Source organism: Camelus bactrianus, chromosome 22, assembly GCF_048773025.1.
Source record: "Camelus bactrianus isolate YW-2024 breed Bactrian camel chromosome 22, ASM4877302v1, whole genome shotgun sequence".
Taxonomy (NCBI): domain Eukaryota; kingdom Metazoa; phylum Chordata; class Mammalia; order Artiodactyla; family Camelidae; genus Camelus; species Camelus bactrianus.
Genome location: NC_133560.1, coordinates 22,514,286 through 22,531,519, shown reverse-complemented (window position 1 = coordinate 22,531,519; position 17,234 = coordinate 22,514,286). Strand labels below are relative to the sequence as shown.

At 50.3% G+C, this 17,234-nt stretch overlaps 1 protein-coding gene across 5 annotated transcripts in view; it reads right to left on the bottom strand.

Moving 5' to 3' along the window:
- AKAP8L (A-kinase anchoring protein 8 like) overlaps positions 1-16,705 on the bottom strand; it is a 28,171-nt gene extending 11,466 nt beyond the window's left edge. The window contains exons 1-13 of one of the 5 annotated variants that reach the window (XR_012501628.1): positions 16,558-16,705; positions 11,667-11,741; positions 7,495-7,527; positions 6,945-7,185; positions 4,611-5,064; positions 4,423-4,519; positions 4,269-4,339; positions 3,837-3,900; positions 2,837-2,945; positions 1,242-1,383; positions 1,048-1,153; positions 903-952; positions 681-811 (exon numbers count right to left, since the gene is read on the bottom strand). Coding sequence is in view for 4 of the 5 variants with exons in the window: in XM_074350566.1 (XP_074206667.1) it covers positions 681-811; positions 1,048-1,153; positions 1,242-1,383; positions 2,837-2,945; positions 3,837-3,900; positions 4,269-4,339; positions 4,423-4,519; positions 4,611-5,064; positions 6,945-7,185; positions 7,495-7,527; positions 11,667-11,741; positions 16,558-16,693 (1,659 nt within the window). In the remaining variant the exon portion in view is untranslated. Of the gene's footprint in view, positions 1-680; positions 812-902; positions 953-1,047; positions 1,154-1,241; positions 1,384-2,836; positions 2,946-3,836; positions 3,901-4,268; positions 4,340-4,422; positions 4,520-4,610; positions 5,065-6,944; positions 7,186-7,494; positions 7,528-11,666; positions 11,742-16,338; positions 16,451-16,557 lie in introns of those variants that run through there. The other 4 variants (XM_074350568.1, XM_010962120.3, XM_074350566.1 and 1 more) reach the window with 4 other exon arrangements.
- Between the last annotated feature and the right edge of the window lie 529 nt (positions 16,706-17,234).

Here is a 17,234-nt window from a genome sequence, read left to right as displayed (position 1 = left end):
ATACTGCCCTCCCCGTTTAAGTGGCACCACTGTCCACCAATTAAACAAGCCAGAAACCTGAGACATCCCAGACTTCTGGTCACTCCCTCATGCTGACCTCCAATTTACTTCCTTAAACAGCTCTTCTCTCCTGCCCATCTCTTCAACTCTAAGGTGGAGGCACACCTCTGTCTTGATACTGCAGCAGCCCCTCATTGGCCTCCGCCTCCCTCCCACACCAGGCGCCCAAAGTTTCTAAGCCAACACCAACTCTAATCCTACTAGTCCCCACTTTAAAACTTTGCTTCCTGTAGGAGAAAGACCAGGCCCCTCAGCCCAGCCCTTGTGAACCTCTAAAGTCCAATGCCTCCTCCAACTACACGTCCACCATACACTTCTCCCTATTTGGTTTCTGAACCTAATCTGGCCGTTGGCCTCTATGCACATGGAGGTCCCCATAACCCACAGCCTACTATCCTTAAGATCTGGATCTGATGCCACCACCTGCCAGGCAGAGTCCCATTTCCCAACTCTCTCTGTAGCTGTGTTGACTGCACTGGGCTAGAAATGTCTGTTATCTGCCTGCCCCTGCAGCCCCCACAGTTCCTTACCTCCCTGAGGAACTTATAACCTCAGAACCTCCCCAACAGCCTCATCCAGTCAACCCACAGGATGGTGGGAGGGGACCGGTGGCCACTCACCCTGCGGTTCCGGTTGTGATCCATGGTCTTGAGGTGCTTCTGGATGATCCCAAACTGCATGGGAATGAAGAGGTCACAGGCTGCACAGTGGGCTGCCTCTACCTTCTTCACAAAATGCTCCATGGCAATTTCTGCAGAGGGGAGAAGAAGGGAGTAGCCACTGGTCCCACGCACCCGAGAAGAACTCAGGAGTTTGGGGAAAACACCAGATCAACTCCTCACCTCGCCCTGCCACTTCCACGTGGGCCTGAGGTTGTTCTCACTGACCCTCCCTGGGGGAACAGAGGGGTGTCGTGACCCCACTCTGAGAACCAGAGGAGGGAAGGCTGAGGCCTTGACTGACAAGAGTGGAACGGAACCTCCTCACCTTGGGTCAGATCTTGGTCTCTGTAGATCTGCTGGATCAGACCATCCAGGTCCTCCACTGTTTTTCGGAGCTCCTCTGTCTTCTTGGTCTTGTTGGTGACGTACTCCTGCCAGAGATATCAAGGAGGTATCAAGGTTTGCATGGGCTGCTCTATGTCCTGAGGGTAAGAGCAGCTGTACCAGTCCAAGGCTCACCTGCAGGAAGTCAGCCGTCTGCTTGGGGAGCTTGGTGCCTACGTACTTAAAGTGTTCCTTATGAAACTTGCTGTCGAGGTGGCTGGCCATCTCATCCTCGTAAAAGGTCCGGTATTTGCAGAGAGAACACACAAACTGGATCCTGTCACAGGAGGGAAATAAGAGGCTGAGAATCGAGAGGGCCTTAGGGAACAGTGCTGCCGCCTCACCCAACCCAGATGCGAGCCCTGTAACAGGCCTTGCTCACAGGCCTCTGAAGTGCGGTCCCAGCAGGGGGACAGGCTGGGACCAGTGGGGTTGGGAGTAGAAAGGGACAGAAAGTCTGCAGGCTGCAGTTACTGCAACATAAGGGACAGGGAGGAGCTTTTCCTTCCCACGGCAGGAGGCTGAACCCTGAGGCAGCAGCTGCTGCAACAGGCAAGGAGTCGCTGGAAGGTTGCCGGACGGCCTCTCTACCAAGGCTGGGCGGGAGCTTGTGTACTTGGCCCAGCTGGGGATCAGAAGGAATGACGCCCTGGCGTGAGCCAGGTGGCCCTGAGGTGCAGAGTGGAGTACACAGTCCTGAGGCAGGGCCCGAAAAGGTGCTGCATCTTCCTTCTGGGGTCTGAGGGACTGAAAGGCCCAGCCCATCCTCTGCTCAGAATGCTTGGGGGTGGTGTCGGGAGGGATGGGAGGCAAGCAGGCCTGGGCACCTGCTGCCTCATCTTCCTCTTCTGAGAAGAGACCAGTCTGAGCTGGAAGGAGGGCGCCCGCCTGGCCTGCCAGAGGGCAGCCTGGAGTCACCTGAGCGAGGTGCTCTGTCTGGGCCTGGTGTCCACAGCAGAAGCCCGGGGTCTGGGGCCTGGGCTGGAGCAGGCCGCCGTGGCAAGGGGCGGAGGAGGCCAGCCGCCACCAAGGCCTCGGGGCAGGTCCCTACCTCTGCCGGACGTCCTTATCTGGGCCACGGGGTCAGCTTTGTCTGGAGAGCCCAGGGGCCGGGCGCCGGCGAGGCTGAGGAAGGTCCAGCAAGAGCAAGAGTCTGAGGCGGAGGAGGAGGAGGCAAGCACCAGTGCGGGAGCCCTGAGGGCAGACAGACCCGACCAAGGGGCGTGAAGGGCTCAGCCGCAGACAGGCCCGGCCTGACGGGGCCGGCGGGCAGGGCAGAGGGCAGGCCCGAGGCTGCCACAGCCCACAGGTGCTGCCATCTCTTCTGGGCGCGGTGGCGGCCTCTTGGCAGCTAGCTGGGATGGCACAGGCGCCTTGGACCTCGAGTCTCTGATGAGCTGGCCCCCTCCCGCAGGGGCATCAGGCCCCCAGTGCACCTCTGGGCTCGTGCGCCGAGTGACCTAGCGCCGGAGCTTCTGGGCAACGGTGCTGAGCAGTGTCAGGTCTCAGGCCAAAGACGCTAGCGGTCGCCAGGCGGCCGCAGAGGGGCAGGGGGACGAATCAGGCCTTGGGAGCTAGGCCTGGCAGAAAGCAGGGTCCATGCACGGCCGAGCAGGTTGCGGCTCCCAAGGGAGGCCAGAGGGCGGCGAGGCAGCAGAGCCATGGCCCTGCTCTCCTGGAGGCAGCCCCAGAGCGAGGCAGAGGCAAAGGGGTGGCGGGAAGCTGGTTACCTTTCCACCATGCGGTCTCGCTGCCGCTTTTTCTGCTTATCCTGGCTCTTCTTGCCTGCCTGCAACTTGTGCTTGGTCTGGCCACTCTCATCCTGGGTGCTCAGGGCCCCTGTGGGAGCAGAGGGTCACAGTCACCAGTTTGTGACCTCTGGCTGGATCACCCACCGTCTACTTCAGAGGGTCCGCTTTGAGAGCAGCTGTCCGAGTAAGGCCTCTGGCTGCAAGCAGAGCTGGGTACCCTGGGATGGGCAGGGAGTGATTTTGGCCTAGGCCCTGAAGATGGGAGAACCCACACTGACTCCACCACTTTCCAGGACACTCACACTCTACAGAGTGGGCCACAGGGAGGCTGGAAGGTAAAGAGAGGCTGTCTTGGTGGGGACACTGGCATAAGTTCAAGGGGTCAGGTGGCAGGATGTAGGAAGGCCTTGGCTGCAGCCTAAGTGCAGACCCCAAGGATAAAGACCCCAAAGCTCACATGGCCCTGCCCACCCCACACTGGGCACCGCGGCAAGTGGGCTAAGGCTGGATTGACTGTCAGGTACCTGCTGGCGCTCATCACTCGAATAGGGGGACACGGATTCCCAACGGGGGCTGTAGAGGCGCTAAGGGAGGACACGCAAACCAGAGCCGTAAAAACTGCACCAAGGGTCCCAGCTTGGACAACAGCCACCGAGGACTTGGAACTGCATGTTACTGAGGGCCTCAGGGCAGGGGGTTTGCCTGGGGTTCCCCCACGCTTTTGCTTGCTGCCCCAACCTGAAGGCAAAACCAGTGTGCTAGGCAGGGGCCATCGCCACCCATAGCCTCTGCCTGGGAAGAATAGGGGCAGAGTGCAAAGGGGGTAGAGGAAGAGGAGCCCCCTACCAGCACATACCCAGCCACATAAAGGATGGCCCAAGCTGGCATTTCTGCCACAACCCTGCCCTCAGCCAGACCCCCTCCCACCACAAGCACCTGGAAGAGCCACCCCAGCACCCGTGCCACTCAGAAGACTCACCCTTCTCTGCATCCTCTTTGCCTTCTTCCTTCCCCTCCTCTTTTCCGTCTTCATCCTCTCCTTCCTAAGACACAATTTCAAAAATTCAATGTTAAAGCATGTGCAGTTGTTCATGATGGCTGTAAGGACAAGGCCCTGCTACAGGCCAGGCACTGAGCCAAGAGCCTCACATCCTCCCAAGAGCCCTTGCACACAGACTCATTCTGCTGTTTTCTCATAAGAAAATGCACCCTCTGGATCAGTGGCCTGCTGGCAGCCCGTGCTCTCTACTAGACCTCTGCCTCCTTGTGCTAGTCATGTGTGCACACAGAGCTAACTCAGGTTGGACTGCAGCTCCCGTGGAGAGGCCTGTTCTATGGCACCGGGGCTCAGGCAGCCCACTGTTCACAGGCCTCATCTGCAGACAGAGAGTGCAGGGCTGGGGCCACTTACTGCTCTGAAGCCCTTGTCCACAGCCTCGGTGCCTTCAGTGCCCTCTGCAGCTTCCCCCTCAGTACCCTCATCTGAAAGGTAAGAAGAGACAAGCTCAGCCCAGGAGCCCCACGGGGCAGAGGCCCGGGGGCAGGGACCCAGTGCCCAGGCTCACCATTATCTGAATCACTGTTATCGGAGCAGTCTGTCCGGGTGGCTTTGCTGTCCGGCTCGTCGGGACTGCCGCATTGCTTTCTCTTCTTTTTCTTGGTCTGGGTCAGAAAGAGGGAACCAGGTCAGGGTGGGTGGCTCCAGGCCCCTCCCTCTGCTCAGCCACAGACCAACAAGCCCCCCTCCACTTACCCGGAAGTCAGCCGTGGTCCAGGTCTTCCAGGTCCGCCTCATCTGCTTCATGCCATTGCCAAACCCAAAGCCAAAGCGGGAGCCACCAGGAAAGGTGCCCCCGCCACGCATGCCCTGGAACATGCTGTACTCAGGGATGATGTTCTGGGAGAAGAGGGAGGGCAGCCGGGAGGCACCAGGCATGCACTGGCCCCGGGCCCCCATGGGGTCTTCCCACATGCGCCCATAGCCCGAGGCCACTGGCCGGCCACTCCGGGAGTCCCGGGCCCAGCCCGGAGCCCGTGGGCCAAAGGTGTCGCCGCCACGCATGCGGAACTGGTCGCGGTAGGCATCGTACTGGCCCTCATAGGCCATTTCCATCTCAGGGTCAAGCTCGCTGTAGTCATAGCCCGACCGGTAGAGGTCACGCTCGCTCAGGACAGCCCTTGAGTCACAGGCCTCGTAGGAATCATATCTGCAGAGGCAGATGGCAAGCATCAGGGAGGCCCTCAGGTCCCATCACCCTACTGCTCCTGCCTTCCCCAGAGCCTCCCTGTCCTGGGGATAGGGAGCCCCACACCAGCACCTACCCCGCCCTATCATGGAGGCTCAATGTTCAGAAATGCCAATTAAAAGGCCTCTCAGGAACAGAGTTCTAGAAGCAGGAAAGGTCCCTCCGCTGATATCCCCAAGCCTGCATGTGGCCATACACCAGCTTGAGGACCTTAAGAAGGACTGAAAACTAGAGTGAAGTACGTCTCAGGGGAAGAGACAGCCCACAGCCCATAGGCCACAGGAAATGTGCATGTGTCTTCAGTAGCCACAACGCCACGCATGGCATGCTCCTCGGGGGCAGAGGCAAGCACCCTAGCATCCTGCAGTACATGGGCGGCCTAGCACATGAATTTTTGTCTACTGGGGCTGATAACACCCGTGAGACACTTACAATCCCTCCCAAGGCCTTCACCACTCAAAATGAAAAGGAAGATAAAATGAGGAATGTTTGCCATGAAAGACACTGCAAGCTTGCCCAGGGACTAGAAAAAGAGCTCTTGTGATGAGCTCTTATCAACCCTGGAGCCCAGGACAGGGCATCAAACCCTACAAAGCAACTGGGAAGGCAAGCTAAATATTCCGTGTAGGGAAGAGAGGGCATCAGAGAGAGCTGTTCTAATCATGGCTGCAGCCCACAGGCCCAGACCTCACATGTCTCCTTGCCAAAGCAGGGCAGTCAAGAAGCACCAGCAGCTGTGAGAGAAGTGGCCAGTGCTACCCAATTGCCACTCCATACTTCAACCCTGCTCTCTGGCTCCAGGTTGTTGCAAGAAGGTACAAAGGCAGCTGGCACCAGCAACAATGCTAGCCCAAGTCAACCCCTGCCTTTCATAGCTTCAGCTCCAAGCACCGTGACTGCTGGGCACAAGGGCAGGGGGTGTGCTGGGTCTCCCCACCCAACTTTTTGCTTACTACAGAGCCCATGCAAGCAAAAGTCTCCTTGGCACCCTCCCCTCTAGTGGCCCCACCAGTGCCTGGCCAGGCTCCTCCTTAATCTCTGCTTTCCCCCATCCGTCAGTTGTCATTAGGCCGCTCCACTCCATCCTGTGCCAGAAATACGAGTGCCCTCCTCACTGAAAGCCCTCAGTAGTGTACAAGAACTCCTGGGCCAGCACCAGTTCAGACAATAACAAATACCCACAGCATAATGCTGTGAGGTAGGACAGATCTCAGTGGGAGGCCCAACTCCACCATTTACTCCTGGGTGCCTATGGGCAAGAGGTGTGACCTGCCTGTGCTTCACTTTCTCCATCTGCAAAATGAGACATCAACACTTCCTCACAGAGGCACTTCTGAGGCTCAACAGGTACACATTTATAAAACACCAAAGGGTGGCCAGAAAGTGTCCCTTATGCCCCTCATGTGGGCTGGCCCAGCTGGCTGTAATCAGTCCCATAGGCTCATCCCACCCTTCACAACCACTCCAATCTGTCCTGCCCTGATAAAGTATCACAAGGACTTCAAATGGCTGTCTCCAGAGGGAGGAACCACTGAACACTGTTTCTGAGAAGAGCCATTCAGTAGGTACACTGAAGCCAGCCTAGTCTGGGCTTGATCCTTCCTCAACAAGCTGGAGGAGGGGCTCATCACCAGGCAGCAGGGGGAGGATGGAGGGAAGAGGGGTCACAGGCCAGAGAAGAGAAAGTGCACTGGACCCCAAGCAGTCTCTGGGAAGCCCCAGTAGCAGAGTAAGGAGGAGAAAGCAGACACAAGAGACGGGTCAGAAGAGGGAGATGCCAGGGGACAATGGTCAAGAGGTGACCCTGCAGAGCCTCAGCCCCTAGGCAGGTGCCCACTCACCTTTCTCCACTTGAGCCGTACACGCCTCCTTGTATCATGTCTGTCTCCAAGTGCGGCACCATATCTAAGCGCTGGTTAATTCTGGACAAAACGGAATCGGCACTGGTGCTACCCATGGCACTAGGGTTTGCATTTGTGTCAGAGTTAGGCATTTCCCAAGAGTTTGAAGCGGCCATACCATACCCATAGTTGGTGGTGTTATCCTGGCCATAGCCATAGCCATAACCATAGTTCTCGTAGCCTGCAATGGGGGAGACAGAAAGACAGACAGACAAGATGGTGGGGGCAAGGAGAGGCAGACAGAGAGACAAACAGAGACAAGAACTTCTTTGGTCACAGAGACAAGCCGAGGACCCTGGCCACCTAAGGCTGGGTGGGCCCAAGTCAATCTGGTAAGTCCTCCTGTGAAGGAGGAGCTGGCCCCAGGGCACCTGGGGTCCCCAAAGGCAACCCCCTACCCTGAAACCTTGGCTAAGCTGGGCAGTGGCAGAAAAATATCAACCAGTTCAATCCCAAGGGAGAGGAGAGTGACCATGGGAGTGATACTTACCTCTGTTTGTCCCAGAGTTCCAAGTTCCATATCCTACAAAAAGTAAAAGAGCAATTACATCCACAATTGCTTAATACAAGAGTTTAATTCAGGCACAAAGACAATGATTCCCAATACCTGAGTGGTTACAGGAGACTGAACCTCCCCTAACCGAGATGCCTTGAGCTTGAGAGCACTACATAAATGACCCAGGCCACCTGTCGCCCTGGTGCCCAACCTTTTGTGACTCTGACTATCCGCTATTTAAGGAACCTCCCATTCCCAATCTTCTCCGCTAAGGAATTAGGCTCCTATATCCCTTCCTTGAAAAGCTAGAATTGGAAGACTACTACTGCCCCTAAGCAACAATCAAAGAAAGAGAGCAGTTTCCAGCACCTCACACAGACCCTACGCTGTACGAGAAGCTCAGCAGAGCTCATATCCACTCTGAAATTGTCACTCATGTCACCTGACAAAGCCATCTGGGGCAGAGAAACTGACCACCCTGGTTCCACATATGTCTGCCTTAACAGGGGGAACCACCGAGACCCTGAACTGTGTGAGTGTGCTGAGCTGGAATGCAGCAGCACAGGGAAAGACAAGACACTGCTCCTAGCTTGCAAAAAGCTGTTGAGAGAACAAACTGGATTATAAACTAAATATTTGGATTTTATCACAGCATGTTTAAAAAACTGATTCCTTCAGACACATAAAGCCACTGAGAACTGAAAAAGTGGAAAGCCAAGTGAGAGCTGAGTCATGCAGACACAATTCCTCCCCAGGAGAGTCCATGAGAACAGGTGACCATTTTCACAGTGTCTCTGGTGGGACCCAAGAGTCACCTCCTACTCCACATTGCCTCTGCCCTACAGACAGGCCGTGTTCATTCGAGGGCAGGAGACCAAGGCTCAGTGAGATGGCAGTGTGATGAACAGTAGAATCCAGCCACAGGTAAGCAAGAGTGTATACACTGAGAAGACGAACCAGGGTGAACAGGGGTAGGGGTGGGGCAGGCAGGTCAAGGTCCTACACTTAGGTTCCTCCTTCGGTGCACAAACGAATGGGGAGGTATCTGAAGCCAGCAAGGAACTTTGGACGACCACTATTTTAATGAACCAAGGGCATGCAAGAGTTCACAAAGCAAAAATCCTTTTTAGCTGGAGAAACCAAAGCAGAGGCTTCTCATCCATCTGCTTATTCAACAATTATCATGCTCAGAGTGCACGGAACAGAGGCTTGTAGCCCTGGGCACTCCTCAGGCCTGGAGCACGGTGTATTAAAGGACATGCTAAATAGAGAAGCAAGGGCCAGCAGCTGGAAATCATGTAAGGAGTGAGTGAGCAGTAAACGAGGTGTTCTTACAGGCAAGAAGAGACGCGGGCAGAGCCATAGAAGGAATAACACACACTTAGTCCCAGCAGCTAATAAGAGCCTGGCCACATGCCTGTTTGCACCCAGGACAGTGGACACTAGCTATTCAAAAAGAGACAGGACTGGGAGGCAAAGGCAGACCCGTTGGGGCCATGCTTGTGAGGGTAGAATATGATGTCCCTGCCCCACACCAGGCTTCAGCTGCTGAGGACTTGCCAGAATGGAGTAAGGAAGCAGAAGTAAAGGAAGCAGGAGTGAGCGTTAACTGTGAGCACAAGGACAGGCCAGCGGCTGCTATGACAGGGCCTCAGGCAAGCACTTCCTATGTGCTACCTGCTAGGCCTGGAGCAACTCAGACTCCCTGATGGGCTCCCCAGACAGGACCCTTCAGGGGAAATCTTTTTCTATATTATGCTCTTTGAGGACTCCCTAAGACCTGACCCTTGCAAAGGAACATCAGAATTCACTTCCATTCAGAGGGGAGTAGACCGTGGTTGACAAAGAGAATTTTTGAGGATATAATTTATTTTTTAAAAGGGGGAAAAAAAAAGAGAGAGAGTAAGGAAAAGGAGATGGTAATAGCAGACAACACTTTAAGAGCAAAAAAAGAAAACCATGTAAATGTTCAACTTTACCGTAACAGTTAATCACATTATAGCCACCCTACTCAGTGATATCACACAGGCATCATAAAACAATCTACCAAGCCTTATGTTGCACAAGAAAATGCTTCTAACAGTAAGCAAAACAGGATACACAACTCTAGCCACGTATTAATTACTCAACTACCTAAAATAAGTATGCTGACAAAAGGTAAATATTAAAATGGTGGGATCTTGGTTGACTGTTTTTCAAAATGTTATTTAAATGTTGTTATATTATTCTTGCAATTTAAGGTAGAAGGAAAAGTAAAACCATTCCTATTCCTTCACAACATGACTGTCTATGCAAAACAACTCAAAAAAATCTACAAAAAAAGAGTTACTAGTGAATAAGCTTAGCAATTTATTACAAGGTCAATATACAAAGATCAATCAAATTTCTACATACCAGCAATGAACAAATGGAAATTGTTAAAGTATCATATACCATAGCACCAAAAACATGAAATACTTAGGTGTAAATCTAACAAAATGGGTGCAAGATCTGTGTGTAAAAAACTGTAAAACACCAATGAAAGAAATCAAAGACCAAAATAAATGAAGTGACATACTATGCTTATGCACTGGAAGGTTTAATATTGTTAAGATTTTAATTCTCCCAAATAAACCTATATATTCAAGACCGTTCCACTCAAAATCTCAGCAGGAATTTTTATAGAAATTGATGATTCTAAAATTTATATGCAAAAACAGAGGAACTAGAATAGCCAAGTCAATTTAGGAAAAAGAACAAATCTGGAGGACTCACAGTCACAAATTTCAAGACTTACTATAGTGATCAGGACAGTGTGGAACTAGAGGAAATTTAGACACACAAATCAATGGAACAGAATTAGAGTCCAGATAGAGACACACACATATTATGTTCAACAAATTTTCAACAAAGGTAAGAAAGAATCTTGACCCATACCACACACCTGGTAGAAATATTAATCAAACTGGATCATAAAATAAATATAAAACCTAAGACTATGAAGCACCTAAAAAAAAGCTTAGGAGAAAGTCTTTGTGACCTTAGGTTAGGCACCAAAGTCATGCTCTATTAAAGAAAAGATTGATAAAATGAACTTCATCAAAATGAAGAACTTATATTCTTCAAAAGACACTGATAAGAGAGTAAGTAGACAAGCCCCAGTCTGGGAGAAAATATCTGCAAACGATACATCTGATTAAAAAGCCTGTACTCAGAATATATAAACCCGAGGGGAAATAATTCAAAAGAGATGTGCAGTTTGGGTCTATGATTGAAAAGTGGTGAGGCAGGGAGGGCAGGATAGAGAAGCCATGCAAACCAGTTTTTCCTCATTTACAAACCACCTCCTTACTCAATTTCAAAACATGTTAAGTCTCCCTCTCCCGCTGGGACTATCTGCTAATACTCCGGGAAGCTTACTTATGTCTACTTAATCAGTGACAACTGAGGGAACATGACTGTAGGCTCAGTCTTTCCCAAGACCTTGACAGTAAAACCAATTACCCATCTCAGCAACCAGCTCCAAAGGGGGCTCCTTCTTGACGGACAACTAGGATCACAGACCACAGGACTAATTTTACTGGCAGTTCTGGGCTGCTGAAGGACACCAACAGAACATCTATGGATCCTGCCGAGTGGCTGCTTCTGAATTAGAGATTTAGTGTTTCTGTCCACAGTTGAGAAATCAACGGGAAATTTTCCCTCAACCCTGTGTGTGAGGGGCCCGCTGACCTGAGATGGTCTGACTGTGTCTATAAACGCCTGCTAGATTCAGACAGGCAGCCTCTCCTGCACAGGGGTCCCATGAACTACCCTAGGGCTAAGTTAATGGCTTGGTTTCTGCTCAGAACAGTCCTCTGGACTTTGGCCACTCTCCTTTCCAGACCCTCAAGACAGACATTTGTCACAGACCACAGGTATTTCTAACAAAATGTCAAAGGGTCAAAGGAACCAATATTTACAGCCCCAAGAACTCCAGCTTGCTCAAAAACACAGACATCTTTCCCATAATTGCCCCCAAAGGGAAGTACCAGCTATTCCATCAGCCCACCACACCATTTTAATCAATTTTGCATTTGGAAAAGACTGTATGACAGCAAGGTCAAAGGCAACTAAGAAAACATGGGATTGCTCTGCCACCAGAAGGAAAAGCACTCACCGTCCAGTTCCCAGGAACCCACACTTACCATAATCACAGGTGGGCTGAGCGCTCGTGTCTGAGTACGTCGACTGCAAAGTGGTTTCAGATCCCTGGACAAAGCCTAAACATATGTACAATGTGGTTAAAACCCCAGAAAGCCGCATGAAAATGACCTAAGACTACTCTTCAGTGGAGACTGGCTGGTAGGCCCTCCCCTCACTGGAAAGCTGCCCAAAACTCTAGCTTCTGAATATTTTAATAACACCTCTAGGACATATTAACCAATGAAAGGCAGGCTATGTTTAACTTGCTATGTCAGAACTAGATAAAAAATTTTAAACCTTTAAACCAGTATCTTGTTTTGATAAACAGGTACCCAAATTATTCAGCTAAATGAGGAAAATATTTTTATCAAATCACTGAAAGGTGAGCTCCAATTCAAAAAATGAGGGGGGTTAGTTTTGAACAATGTTAAGACAATTAATACCCTTTCCATTCCCCCAAATCTGAAACCAAAACAGCTTTGCACTTTTAGTTTTCCCATTAAAAAATGTGTGTATTATAATTATCTCTTAAATGTAATTACCTGGGCTTAGCAAGTTTATATGGAATAAGTATTATAGATAACATATATGTATATATACTATTTCCTATCTTCTCAATTCTCATTCTATTTCTCAACTTAAAATGAATTAGTACCAAATAAGGAAAATCTGAACCTCTACCAGAAACTACTGCTCTTAAATGCTGATTACAACAGATTATGATGAATCCTGACGCTATCTTTAAAACTGTACTTTTAAAATGATTTACCCTTAGCACTGAAATTATGACAGGTACCATAAAAAGCAGTATTTGCCTGTTCTCATCAGAGCCAACTCATAACCTAAAAATCAAAGCCAGCACCTCCAGCAGCTTATTCACAACAAAAGCATACACCAAGTGCATTTCCCTGGGTAGGCACTCACATACTCATTGACAGTCTTTCTAGTTCATTTCTTAAGACTGCAGTAACAAAGATGACAGCAACAGCAGCCAACACTGAACAAGTGTTCCCCCTGCAGGGCGCTAAGAGCTCTAGCTGCATTATCTCGCTTCATCCTCACCACGGCCAACTAAAGGGACAGTGCCAAGATCCCTTACCCGGCAATCCCAAAGTCCAAAACGCCTGAAAACCAAGTGTTCTCCTCAAATGTGGTGTCAACAATCATTTGGGGGCAAAATTGACCTGTGAGGACATTTTTTTCTCTTTCTTCACTCCATTTGGTGTTTACATAAAGCATTTAATTACAAGGTGCTGCCCCAGACCCCAGTGCGGGTGCTGTGGAATGTCCTCTCAAGCCGGAATTCCAAAACATACAGAGCTCCGACAGTTTCAAATAAGGATCAGAGAACCTATACTTTACTTCCCAGAGGAGGGAACTAGGTACCAGGGAATGAGAGCCAGAAGTATACAAATCCAATCTTTCTTACCTTCCCTATCTAAAGAGGGCACACTGGAATGGATTCCCTCCAGGGACCAAGGACTGTCCTGAAAGTCCTAAATTATAAGTACTGATGATCAATAATTGTACGTAAGAAACACTGAAAGCAATCAAAGATGGTTCACCTGTAGGGAAGCCTAACAGTATAAAAAGTACTGGCCTTTCCCACTGTTTACTCAACTAGCTTCTGGAAACCTGTTTTGTTCAGCAGTAGGGCCAGGGGCAAAATGGCCCCAGACTTTAGGGAATGTGGTTTGTATGTAACTGCAGCTGCAACTGGAACCTATCACATGCTGACAGGAATATATACTGGGACATGGTACAAAAACTACAGAGCAAAAGATCTGTGTATTCAGGGGAGAGAGGCCCTTGCACTTCCCTGGGAAAAAGGAAAGACAATCCGTCAAAGCTCTGGAGCTCAATGGCAACCTCTGCTCCGGTTTTGTCCTGCCCACATTAATATACTGCTCCACAATACTGTCTCCAGGGGAGGACCTTCTTTAGCTAATTATGCTCCAATTATGGATAAATTCTTGTCTGAATCAGAAATAATTATCTTCTTGGTTCAATTTACCAGCTTGATAAGCTCTGAGTGAAAAAATAAAATAAGCAAGTTTTTGGCCCTGTAAAGTGAAAAGGCAGGTCCCAGATTTATAACTATGTATCACAGCCCCTCCCTCTTGGCCAGCCCCTCTGACATCCTTTTTCACTCAAAAATACACAAAGTTTCTCAGTTTTATTTTTTCCTTTTTTTTTTTTTCAGAAGAGGATTCTTTGAGGAGATGATAGAAAGTGACAAAAATTAGAGGACAACTGGAATTAAGTTAGGTTGCCTCCAACCTCTACTATCTGGGGGTAACCAGCATCCAAGACAGCTTCCAGTGATTCTTGCCTCCTGACATTATATTGTCCCTTTCCAAACTAATAGAGGTGGACAGTCTAACCAATAAGATCTTGCAGAAATGACTAAGTATGACTTCTGAGGCTTCTCCTTGCTCTCCCTTAGATCATTCACTCTCGGGGAAACTAGCCATCATGTAGTAAGGACCCTCTGTTAGGCTTGTGGAGAGGTCCAGATGGTTAGGAACCCACAGCCAGTATCAACCTGTCAGTCACATGAGTCTGAGTCATCTTCAAAGCCCAGTAAAGCCTTTGAAAGACTACAGTCCTAATAGTCAAAATGTAACCTCATGAGAAATCCCAAACCAGAAACATCCAGCTAAACCACTTGTGCACTCCTAACACACAGAAACTATGTGAAATAATAAATGTTCCTATGAAAAGACTGGTAGCATTTCAGACCTTTGTTTGAAGGCCTGAAACTGGATTTTTGCCCTGTTTTTCCACTGTTCCAATCTGGCCCTTAGTGCTAGAGATGGAATCTTCTTTCTCAAACATACATAAAGAAACTAGGTTCAAAAGCTGGACAAATTATCAAAAAGATGTATTATTTTACAGTTAGTAATAATGGTAACGTTTGCTTCAAAGCCTCCTACAACTTCTCCTTAAAGGCAAATAGTTGTCTGAAATGTGACTTAAAATGCCTTTGGCTTTAATGGTCTGCTTCTTAAAAGGGAAAGACTCATAAAGCCGCTGTGTGGTTTTCAGATGATCAAGATCAAGGAAAAACTAATCATTAACTCATTAGCTTGACTACCTCAGTGCCCACTCAAACCCAGAATTACAGCCTACAAGAAGTGGAGTTGAAATTCAGACTTGGTCATTAGCGACCCCTCTAACTCAACTTCCTTGTCTATAAAAATAAATGCTCCATTATTAAGCTATGCCACAGCACCCACCTATTCATCTCCTGGTTTCTTCAGCAGTCCTGCCCCTAAAAATCACAGAACTGTCTTCCAGTTCTCAGTAAGACTTGGTGGAAAGGATTACATCTCAATTCCAGATATGTCAGTAACAACCCTACTGATTTTTCTCCTGAACTAGGAATGGCACAGAAAGGCTAGGGCAAGGTTGCTCAACCTTGGCACTACTGATGTTTGGAGCCAGATAATTCTTTATGGTAGGGCCATCCTGTGCACTGAAGGATATTTAACAGCATTCCAGATCTCTATCCACCAGATGCATTAGTAGCACCACCACCCCCAGAAGTGACAACCAAAAATGTCTTCCAACACTGCCAAGTGTCCCCTGGAGGGCAAAACTGCCCCTGGTTGAGAACCACCGGGCTGAGAGATGGTTGCTTAAAAAACTGGGGTTCTTGCCAAGCTTCTGATCTGGAGTAGGGAGTGTTGGCACCACCTTCTTGTCTAGATCAATATAAAGCAGCCTATGGAGCAGCCCCAGAGGGTCAGGTTCCATTTTCAGTCCTAAACATTCCAAGTAGAATGCAGGTTACCCGGCAACCACACATGCTCAAGCCTGCAATAACCCCATCAAGGGGGACGCTCCTGGCTGAGAAGCCACACCAGTTATTTCCAAGGCAAACCCAGGCAGCCTTTGAATTCATCCAGGGATGATTTGCAATCATCCAAGCATATCTCATGGCCCCCTCTCTAATCTCATCATTCACCCTGCCCTTTGCTCAAATCCCACTGCTCTCCTTGGTTGATCTTTTAACAAGCGAGGCAGTTCCTGCCACCTGGGTCTCTATGCTGAGGGCCCCCCGGGCCAGATATCCTTAAAGTCCTCATTCCATTCAGGTCTCTGCTCAAATGTGCGTCTTTAGAGATCTCCAATTACCCCACGTAATACAGCAACCCCCTCAGGGGACTGACCAACGCATAATATATACTATGTTCATTTGTTTGCCGACTATGGTCTGCCCTCCTCTATAAAATGCTTGAGAAATTCTTGTCAGTATTCCAGTGCCTACTCAGCACCTGACGCGACGAATTTGACAGATGCTGAGTGAGTTAACATGAAAGCGAGTCATCCCTCCCAAGGCCCAGGCTCAGCCCCTAAGGACCCAAGGTTCCCTCCACATCCTGAACCCTTCGAATATTCATTTACTCATCCCCCGTGGGGCCTGGCACCTCTCCCGGCCGGGGGCAGGCAAAGGCGGCGGTGGAGCGGGCAGTTGCGGCATTCTGCAGGGAAACTGCGCGGGGGAGACTATGGCAATGGCGACGGCAGCCGAGTCCACTGACCGAGTTGAAGGGCCAACGCCTGAGAAAGGGCGAAGAGGGCCCAGGAGGTCCGGCCAGGAAACGGAGACGAGAACTCAGGCACCAAGGCCGGAGCCCATGGACACAGGCAGCAGAAATCAAGACTTACGGAGGCCAGGAGCCGAGAAGCAAGGCTGCCAGCGCAGAGAACTGAGGCGCTGAGGCGTGAGGGGCGCAAAACTGAAGTGACGGGCCCACGGCGCCATTTTGTGACCGCAGAAAGGGCACTGTCCAACCCCCGGGGGAGATGCGGACGAGCCCGGCTCAACTCTGGCACATCCCTGTCCCTCCCCACCCGGAGCCCGACCCCCTACGTTGCCAAGCCCACCTGTGTAGCTCATGGCGGAAGCGAACACTGCACCCGAGAAATCCGGTGGTTGCTCCACGCATCCAACGCAGCAATAGCGGCAACAATCACCCCCGGCCCCTTCTACACACAATCGAGCCCCGCCTCCCGACCGCATTGGCTCGCCCCGGACCCTGGCTTCACAGCTGTTGGATAGCTCCGCTGTCGATCTCAGTGCATCCTCATGCCAGTGGCTGAAAGTGCTACCAATCTCGTGAGAGCCCCGCCCTACTCCCGCCTCCTGTTATCCAGAGACCACGATGATTGGCTAGGAGACGGCCTGAAGATGGAATCCCGTAGAGTTCGAAGGGGCGGAGCTGTACACTACGGAAAGACTTGAGGCCCAAGCGAGGCGGAGATGGAGAAAGGCCTGTACCTTGGAGGCCCGCCAGAGGGAGCCGGGTCTGCAACGAAGGGCTCTGCACCAGGGCCAGCTCTTCCACTGTGGGTGCTGTGCCAACCTAGGCTTTTTCTTAACTTCTCTGCCTTCAGCTCCAAAATGAACACGGTAGCCATATTGGAATGAAAATTACAACTAAGCGCCAAACAAGATACTGGGCACACGTTCAAACATACAATGTATGTAAAGAAATCAGTCCAGTGCTAGGTATGCTAAAGAAATGTTATGTTTTGTTATCAACCGTTACACAACGATTACA